The sequence below is a fragment of the Benincasa hispida genome, chromosome 10, assembly GCF_009727055.1.
Source record: "Benincasa hispida cultivar B227 chromosome 10, ASM972705v1, whole genome shotgun sequence".
Taxonomy (NCBI): Eukaryota; Viridiplantae; Streptophyta; class Magnoliopsida; order Cucurbitales; family Cucurbitaceae; genus Benincasa; species Benincasa hispida.
Window position 1 is genome coordinate 56,940,448 of NC_052358.1, and position 10,616 is coordinate 56,951,063.

General features: G+C 29.1%; 1 protein-coding gene across 1 annotated transcript; it reads right to left on the reverse strand.

Annotated features, from left to right (window-relative positions):
- Positions 1-4,871: 4,871 nt before the first annotated feature.
- LOC120087621 (B3 domain-containing transcription factor VRN1-like) lies at positions 4,872-6,830 on the reverse strand. Its single transcript, XM_039044451.1, has 4 exons — positions 6,714-6,830; positions 6,268-6,613; positions 5,424-5,608; positions 4,872-5,132 (listed from the first exon to the last, which is right to left on the reverse strand). Exons 1-4 carry the CDS (start codon positions 6,828-6,830, stop codon positions 4,872-4,874), a joined length of 909 nt encoding a protein of 302 aa, XP_038900379.1.
- Between the last annotated feature and the right edge of the window lie 3,786 nt (positions 6,831-10,616).

Consider the following 10,616-nt stretch of genomic DNA (forward strand, 5'->3'; position numbering starts at 1 on the left):
CATAGGGGTCTTGTCTCTACTCCCACTGTCACTAGATACCGCTATTTTGTTCTATTTATTGATGATTACTCTCAGTTTATTTGGATATATTTTCTTAAACATCGTTATGTCTTATCTCAAATATATATTGACTTTGCTAATATGATTCATAGTTAGTTCTCTCGTACAATAAAACTTTTCGTAGAGATAATGTCTTATAGTATAAAGATTCTGGTCTTCTTTTTTTTCTCACTCAGCAAAGTACTCTTATTCAGTGCTCTTGTCCTCATACCTCTCAATAGAATGGGTGAGGAAAATGTAAACATCACCACATTCTGGATTTTGTTCGAGCTCATCCTCTATCTGCCTCCTATCATACAAAATTTTAGGGAGAGGTTGTCCTTACTTCTGTGTACACAATCAATCGTCTTCCTTTGTCTGTTCTTCACAATGTTTCTCTATTTGAACAATTGTATGGTACTCTTCCCGATTACTCTAATCTCAAGGTTTTTTATTGTGCCTATCTTGTTCTTCTCTACCCCCATGAACATACAAAGTTAGAACCGCATGCATGTCTCTGTTGCTTTTTTTGGCCATGGAACCGAGCACAAAGGTTTTCATTGTTGGGATCCTCTTTCCAACAGATGGCACATCTCTGTCATGTCACTTTCTGGGAGCATACCATGTTCTCTAGTCCGACTTTTCATGCTTCTCTTTTAGGTCCTTTTAACTTTCTTCTTGATGGTTCAGTTGATCTTTTCCCTTCACCTGCATCTTTTGGGGATACCGAGCTTGAGCAATTTGTGCCCATCTTTATTGACTCGGATTCGTCATCTATCTCACCTGTGGAGTCTGAACCTACTCCTGACCCTGCTCTCCTATTCGATGCTCCACTCAGGTAAGGGCACCTCCCACTCATCTTCAAGATGTTCACTATTTTTCCACTATCAGTTCCTTGATTGAACCTACCACTTTTCATGAGGTGAATACTAACCTACTATGGAAGCAAGCTATGTGTGACGAACTTCAGGCCTTAAACAAGATGAACATATGGGATTATGTTGACTTGCCTCCTGGTAAGAAGCCCGTTGGTTGTAATTGGGTCTACAAGATTAAGACTTGCTCTAATGGTTTTATTAAACGTTATAAAGCATGGCTAGTGGCAAAAGGATACTCTCAAGAATCTGGGATCGACTATGAAGAAATATTTGCACCCATGGCCTGGATGAAATTCGTTCGATGTCTCTTAGTCGTTGTAACAACCAAACAGTGGCCTCTATTTCAGATGGATATCAAGAATGTTTTCCTTAATGGGCCTTTATCTGAGAAAGTCAATATACAACCATCCCCAGGTATCTCTCCACCATCTCAGAAGGTGTTTCTCCTTCGTCTAACGTTGTATAGGTTTAAACAGACCCCACAGGCCTAGTTTGCAACTTTCAGTTCCACAAATTTTCAACTTGAATTTACGTCTAGTTCTCATGACACGACACTTTTTACGTGTTAGATGGACTATGGTATTGTTCTCCTTCTTCTGTATGTTGATGATATGATTATTACTAGGTATGATCCTCACACTATTTCTGATTTGCAACACTACCTTGGCAAGCACTTTGAGATGAAGGATTTAGGGTCATTTAGTTACTTTCTTGGCCTTGAAGTATCAATGAGCTTTGTTGGCTACTCATTGTCTCAAACGAAGTATGCTACAGACTTATTGGTTCGCTCCAGGATCACTGACTCTATTACAGCCCTGACACCACTCGACCCTAATGTTCACCTGACTCTATTTGATGGTGTTCCTCTCGAAGATGCCACTCTCTACCATCAATTTGTTGGTAGCCTTATTTATTTAACAGTGACTCATTCTGACATTGCATATGTTGTTCACATTGTAAGTCAACATTTTTCATCCTGCTGCTCGAACCATTCATTTTACTGTCGTTCTCTGTATTCTTCACTATGTCAAGGGTTTTCTGGGACATGGTCTTTAGTTTTCATCCCAACCATCCTTAGTCTTATCCGGCTACTCTGATGCTGATTGGGCTGGTGATTCTACTAACCAGCATTCTACCCCATGTTACTATTTTTATCTTAGCGATTCTTTTATTTCTTGGCGAAGTAAGAAACAGAGTGTTGTCTCTCGTTCTAGTACGGAGTCTGAATATCACGCCCTAGCTGATGCTAAGTCAAAGTTATTGTGGCTCCGTTTGCTTCTTGCTGATATAGGAGTTCCTCACTCATCTGCTTCTATCCTTCATTGTGACAATCGTAGTGCTATCCAGATTGCCTATAAGATGTCTTTCATGAGCGTACCAAGCATATTGAGAATGACTGTCATTTTGTTCGACATCATCTTCAGAGTAAAACTCTTCTTTTACGAGCCATTTTCACTATTGAGCAACCAGCTGATATTTTCACCATTTCCTTCCACTACTTAACAAAGTCAAGTTGATTCCTACTTTACCACCTTGAGTTTGAGGGAGGATATTAACGTATGTATATTTAGTCTAGATGGTTACAGAGATTAAAGAGTGTTTAGGATTAGTTGAGTTTCTTTAGAGTCTATTCTTAGCTCCTTGAAGGTATATTTATACCTCATACTTTCCTGTACAATATAACAAATTGAAATACATTGTACAATCTGGAAACAAATTACTCATGGAGGCAGAGCAATTATAGGGTTGCCTTCATATTTGAATGCTACAAAATGACCGATATAAATAGAACAAAACTCTTCAAACTCTGCCCATCCTTTTTTATAACCAAACTTTTTGGTTACTTTTTTTAATCCTATTTTCCACTTTGTCCCATTCACGACTTTAAGGCATACCTCAGCTTGTAGAGCTTCTCCATGTATTCTCACAAATTTCATTGGAACCACACTATAATTATCGAGTACTTTCCATGTTCTCTTTCTTATTCAATTCTTTAGTTGTGGAGTTTTTTTTTTTTTAATCATTTATTCCTAATTTTTTAACGAAACCTTCGCTTATCACGATTCAGTCCTTATATTTTTAATTACAATCCAATTAAGAATGGGATTCCAATTTAAAGAGAGTTTGTTACAAATAATTGTATCAATTTACATACACTCAAATCAACAATTGTACTAAAAAAATTTAAAATTATTAACAAACTTCCCTAACTAGTTGTGTCATTATTGTTATTATTATTAGAAAAATTTTTACAGATAGAAAAAATGTCAAATTATTTATAGAAATACCAAAAATAACCATTGATAGACATTGATAGACTTGTATCAGTTTCTATCAGTGATAGACTTGTATCGGTTTCTATCACTATAGTATCAATGATAGACTTCCATAAGTTTCTATCATTGATAGACTTCTAAGCAGCTACTAGTGATAAACTTGTATCAGTTTCTATCACTGATAGACGCCGATAGATTTCTATCAACGTCTATTCATGACAGACATTGATAACAATGTCTATCACAACTATCTAAAAGTAACAAAACTCAAATCTAGCATCCAACTTCATGAGTAAATCAATTTTAACACCAAATTTAATGGGTCTTCAAGAACTAAACAAAATTAACTCAAAATGCCCAAAATTTTGCCCGTAACGACCAAAAATCCAGTGAACTCTAGTGCTAGTGGCGACAAGATAGCCCAGATGAGGATTGGGCTGGACGGATCTAAGAGTTAGAGGAAGAGAGAGAGTGAATCGAATAGAGAGAAAAATCAGCTCACCAAAAATAACGTACAACCAGATCTGTAATGTAGGTCCAAACAGAGGTGGATCAACGGTTGAGCATGAGTGCAGTGGCTGCCAGACATGCGTGGATTAGAGAGAGAGACCGAGTGGACCGAAGAAGAAGAGGATTAAATTTTGCTATTTTGTGTAAATTGTTTCATTTTTTTTCTATTTTTTAAAATCCCCAAACTATTATTATCATTTGAAAGAATTCGTTATGACATTATTGTCTGAACTAGAAGACTTATGAGGTTTATATCTCTTCTCTACGTATTTTTTATTTTCAAAAATTATTTTAGTTAAATAGTTATAATCAATTGCAATCTCTAGGGTAGAGGGTGGAATCCCTACCCAACCACCTCTTGTTGATTTGAAAACGAAGTTATGATTTTTTTCCCTCTTTTTTTCTAATGGTTATGATCCATTTTCTAATTCTTCGTTTATGGTAAAATTTGATGTTTATGAATTCTATGGAATTAGCTAATTTAATTTTTAGTCGTAATGTATATCTAGTTTTTATTTTTTTAGTATAATAAGAGTAGGGGAATTTTAACTACAGATTTTGTGATCAATAACAATTCTCGTACGTCAGTTGAATTAGGTCGATCGTTTTGGCCTAATTTTTTAAAAAATTAATTATTGAAATTTTTTTAATATTAATTATTTATTGCATGAGTAAATTCGTGCAAAATATTCATTATATATTTCTTAAATTAACTGAATGAAACATTTACATAATATTTCTACCAAAGTTCTAACAAAAGACCATCTAAAACTTATAATCTGACCATTAGAAAACTAAACAAAAGTTTGAGTGCAACTGAAATTTGAAAAAGTATACAAATTAAATCTCCAAAGATAAAGTCCATATGATTTTGCATTTCATATGGTTTTCTGTCTAACGACTCTCTATAGCTCATTTTTTGTACTATTGTATCATCAATTGAGATATCTTGGTGTATCTCTAATCCCTTTTATCTTATAAATATTATTAAAAAAAAAAAAATAAACAAATTAGCATAATCATACATAAACCACAAGTTCACTACATATGACCAAGATTTACCTAAAAACACAAAATCCTAAGATAACAAAAAGTAGGACCCTATTTCTCAAAACACCCAGAAATATGATCAACATCCAAAATAGTAGTGATGCATTGATTTGGTTGATCAAGAAGCTCGAAAATTTTCAACTTTGAAACAGATTCTTCTACTATTTTTTCTAATCATTTCAAAAACACAGAAATCACCAACTTTTAAGTTATTGTCTCGAACAAAATTCTTCCAACCATATCTAAAGTCCGTCCTCCTTTGCATTTTACAAGTCCAATAAAAGCCACAACGACCACTCCACATTCTTCCATCTGAAACTTGGAGAATGATCTCTGTGGGCTCTTCTAGATGCATCGCAGCAAAACTTTTTGGTACATTCTTTTCACAAAAATAAGAAAATAAAGTTAAAATATGCTCACAGTACTTTGAATTACATTTTATTTTGGTCTCCATACTTTTTAAATTGTTCATTTTTTTAAATAAAAAAAAAAGTTAAAAATTAAAAATAAACTTCATATTGAAACTATTTTGACCAAAATTAAACCATTGAGAGTAATTAAAAATATGCCAGATAATTAAAAATAATAATTTTTTTTTGAAAAGTGATTCAAAATTCATATAAATACTATGTTTTTTTATTGCAGAAAAACTGAAGTTAAGTTTGCCTACAAGACATCTTCCAAGATGAATGTGTGAAGGCCAAATCTTGCACATGAAAGAAGGATTCAAAGTCATGGATTGAAAAGCGGTAGCTTCCGCCATCGCCCTTGCTCGTTGGCTCTCTGTCGACGGTGGCTTCCACCTACTGTTCATTGGTTTTCTGGCGCCCAAGCTAATTTCTTCGACTTTAAAATCTATACAATAAAAGTGACATATTAAATCAACAAATAAAAAATAAAAAAAAAAAGTCAAGTTTGATAATTATTCGATTTTTTTCTTTTATTTTTATTTTTTGTTTTTCAAGATTAAGAGAACTATTATAACTCCCCCTTCTAAATTTCCTATCTTCAAACCAAGTTTTATTTTTTATTTTTTAAAAAGATAGTTTTTTAATTCTTATCATAAAACTGAAAATCATGACATAAAAATTGAAATATTTCATTAATAAAAATGAAAATCATGACAAAAAAAAAAAAAAAAAAAAAAAAAAAAAAAAAAAAATTCAAAATTTGAAAACTAAAACCGAAATGGTTACTCGATTAATACAAATTAGATATTTGCGTAAACTATTTTGACGTGGGTTAAAACTAACAAGTTTGAAATGGGTTTTTTGAGAAATAAATAAATAAAGGGGTTAAGCTAGACAATGTGAAGGTTAAAGTACTAAACTAATTGTTTCTTGACATGTTTATTTATTTATTTAAAATTGATATTTTAAAAAGTTCAAAAAACTAAAATGAAAAAATCTCTAGAGTCCAATACTAAAATGAGACTTATTTTTTTAAAAAAAAATAGTAATAATAGAGTAGACATTATTGACATTCAACATCAACCCTTAGGCAAAGAAACATACCTGGGGCAAGATCATCGTCAAAATATATCTCCATTTCTATCTTTTCCTCAGTTTTATCAAGACGAATGTTTTTAACGGGATACTCTATTTCCATGGCGGTAAGATCAAAGATGACGACGTTGAAACTCGAAGATCGGTTTTCATATTTAAAAACTAGAAAGTACCCCAATCCAAGAGAATAAAACTCTACAAACTGTTGCCAACCATGATAAAACCACACTCTTCTTCCATTATTACTTTTTGTCAAACCCATATTCCACTCTTTGCCATCAGCCACCTTAAGAAGAGTTTGGTTAGTTACAAAAGCTTTTTGGCCATATTCTCTCACAAACTTTCTTGGGATTTCCTAAACATAAAAATTGAAGAATAATATATTTTAGAGTTAGAAATGGAAATAAAGGGAATACAAATAACAAAATAAATACACATAGAATAATTTTGCTTACAAGTTTTTGTTCCTTGAGAGCATCAGAAAGTACAACCTTAAAGAAATGGGGATTGTCCGACGCTTTATCGGGTCGTTTAACGATGTAGTTTGGCCGGTGACGGGAGGAAGAAGCCATGACGGGGAGCTCAACTTGGTGAAGGAATTTGAAACATTTTTCTTCTGTGATTAAAAATTGAACTTAAAAATCGTGCTTCATGCAAATATACTAATTAATTATCTCGACCTTTGTGTTAGTTTATTTAATGAGTGTTTAATGTGTGTCTGTCAATTTGTGGGATTGGGTTAACTGTAGAGATCGTAAAATCATGTTTATTAAATGTTGATTAGAAGGAGATGGGAAGATGTTATTAATGAGGTTGGTCTAAACCTATACTTTAATCTCAACTTCTTTTTAATGATTCTAAACGGGTATTTGGTTTAATTTTTCAAGTGCTTAATTTTAAAAATAAATTATTTTAAAAAAATTTGTATTTGACGACTACTCAAAATAACATTTGAAACATTCTCAAAGTGTATTTAAAAATTTTCTATCAAAAGAGTTTAAACAAAAATAACTTTTATTAAAATATTTTTTCTTCCGTCAATCCAAAGAGACCCTAACTCTATAAACAAACAATTATTCCTTATTTTTAGTTAAGCATCCTCTATTATCTTTTTTCAAACAATGGAAACGTCATTATTTTTCATTGACAAAAAAAAATTGAATTTATGAAACACAACTTCTATTATTAACTAATTGTGTTCAAAATTTGTTAAAAAAAAAAATCGACCCTAGTCACATACTATAAACTTTCAATTTTATGAACTCTAAACTTAATTACTAAGACCTAATTTTATAATCACTAGAAAATATTGACTTGTATTGCACATATGACGATTATATTGTAAATTCAAACAAAAAAATTCTTGTTTTTTGTTTTTTTCCTTTTAAATTTTGGATAAGTTTTAAGCTTATATTAATGTATAAGTTAGCATTAATAGCATGAGTAATTTGAATCGTAATTGCTTACATGACAAAATTTTAATTAGTAGTGGATTCAGAATTTTATGTTGGGCACAAATATATATAAAGTTAGAAGTTTAACCACAACTTCTAGATTTGTATTTGTATATATAGATCCTAAACTTTAAAAAAAATGTTTAATAGGTTCATGAATTTTTTATTTTTGTATTTAATGGATTTCTAAAATATGGTACTAAAACAATTCTTAAAATATCAAATATGCATTCAATAGGTCTTTTACACATTTGAAAATGCTAAAAAATGTTATATTAGATATTAAATTTAACTTTGTGCTTAACAAGTACGATTAAACGTAAAAAAAAATTGTCTTACAAAACAGTTAAATTTTAAATATTTTACTATTTATGAGATCTATTAGATATAAATTTAAAGTTTATAAAATTGAAAAGTTAGGGATTTATTAGTAACAATTTCAAAACTTAGGGATTAAACTTATAATTTCACCTTCATTTAAATGTAATGTTAAATACATTGATATATGATATCTAAATTAAGTAATAACAAAATTGTTATAAATCTTTGTAGAATTGTTCACCAAAATTTATCAAAAAAAAAAAAAAAAAAAATCATTCCATCAATTTTCGTAAAATAATTTTATAAAATTCTAAACATATTTGTATACTTCTATGCGTATATGAGGGAAAATTAAAATGTAATAAGTTTTCTAGAGTTGTTTCAATGTACTAAAATTAAAATATTATATATTTTCTTAAAACAAAAACAAAATAAAATATATTTGGTAAATAAAAGGTGTACATTGAAAAATTGGAAATATGAAAGGTTATAAATTAAAATAAGAAACGAATTTAGTAAAATTCAATCCCTTGACATGACGCGCAAGCAGGAAAAAATTAGGGTCCCCCACACCACTGAAGCATTCTTATTGGTAAATAGGTATATATAATAACTATCATTATAAATTTTTAATATTTAATGAAAATCCATATACATTTATACTATCTAAAATGAGCTATGGAGAGATACATTTACTTTTCCCTTTTCCTCTTTTAATAGATGGTTATAGAAATATATTAGATAATTTCACGTTTAAAATCATTAAATAAATCATTTTGTCCCTATTTTTTAGCATCATATGAAAAAGAAAGAAAACATAAAATTTCTCTTATTTTTTAGCATCAAAAGTGAATAATATAAATAGTTTTAAAAAATGGGTTTCATTTTAATATGAATGATATCTCGATTCATTAAGGAAAAAAGTAGTTTCAATTTTAATTTATTTTCAAATTTTGATTTAAGATCAATTTTCGCTAAAAATTCAATCATGCTCCAAATTTTCAACCATTTCCTCTTTCTCTCTTTCTTTCTCATATTTTTTCTTTCTGTTTTTCTATTTCATTAATAACTCTTTGTTTTCTTTTTTCAGGGCGATGTTTAGATTTTAACTCCAACTCCAACTACTCTTTCATAGTTGGTTTATTTCTTTTTTTCATGATAAAACAATTGTGTATTAAATATTTATGAGCTTTTGCTACTAAAAAGAATCTCGATTTTCCACTCATATTTACCTTCTTTTCGCCATTTTTTTTTCTTTTTATGAATACTTTTATAATTGAATGTGAAATTAAATTTGATTGATTATATATCGTGAGTTTTTATTTTAGGTTTAGAGTAGACTATATAAAAAATGTGAATTTTTCAAATCAAAGAAATTAAAGTGTTAATCAAATCATTGAATGAAATAAATATTTATTTGAAATAAAGTTAGAAAGCAAAAAGAAGCCACACAAATTTTGTTAGGGTTTATGTTTGAGAAACGAAATAATATTGAAAACAAAAAAAAATATTTAAGTTTAAAATAAAGTTTGAAATTAAAAGATGATCACATCATCAAAATCTAAACTAAAAAGATTTTTTTACTAAGTGAATTATGAGAAAATAAAAACATTAATAAAATTAAAAAGACAATCAACTCATTCAATTCTAAATAAATAAATAAAGATTTTGTGGGTGAAAAAGATTGTTTTTTTTTTTTAAAATTCAGATTGGATTATCATGAAATTAAAAAAAAAATAATGATATTTGGGTTAAAATGAAAATTTGAAGCTAACCACATCAATAAAATCATCAAATCTAAAATAAATAAATAAACTAAAAGAAGATTATCACAAAAATTAAGTTTAAAATTAGAAGGATATCTAAATCAAAAGAAAAAAATATATTTAAAAAAAATAAAACAGGGTTATCACAACTTTGAAAAAAAATAATCTTTGTATTAAAATTAAAATTTAAAATAAAATAATCAAATCATTCAAATAAAAATAAAAAAGAATTACTTTTATCGAAGAGACAATTATTACAAAATTTTAAAAGAATTTTTGTGGAAAAATTACTTAACCCATGTATCTTCTATTACATATGTTTTGTAAAAAATTATTCAAGTATTTATTTTATTCTTATAAAATAGGTGTAACACAATTCGGCTAGTATATCAAAATCTCTCAACTTGGGATGCAACGCCCCTTGATAGACCCGCCCCTAGAAATAATGCTAGTAGATTTTCAAATTACGAAGATCATATTTGATAACTATTTGGTTTTTTGTTTTTGTTTTGAAAATTAAGTCTATATACATTATTTCCATCTCCAAATTTCTTTTTTTATCTTCTTTTTACCAATGATTTAAAAAATCAAGCCAAATTTTTAAAACTAAAAACATTAGCTTTCAAAAAGTTTTTTTGTTTTTGGAATTTGGTTAAGAATTCAGTCATTGTACTTAAAATATGCAATTCATTATAAGAAATGATGAGAAAATAGGTTTAATTTTCAAAAATAAAAAACAAAAATATACAAATTAGCATTAAAGTTTTTTTATAATAAATATTAATTTTAATAATAATAAATTGTTATGCCATTAAAT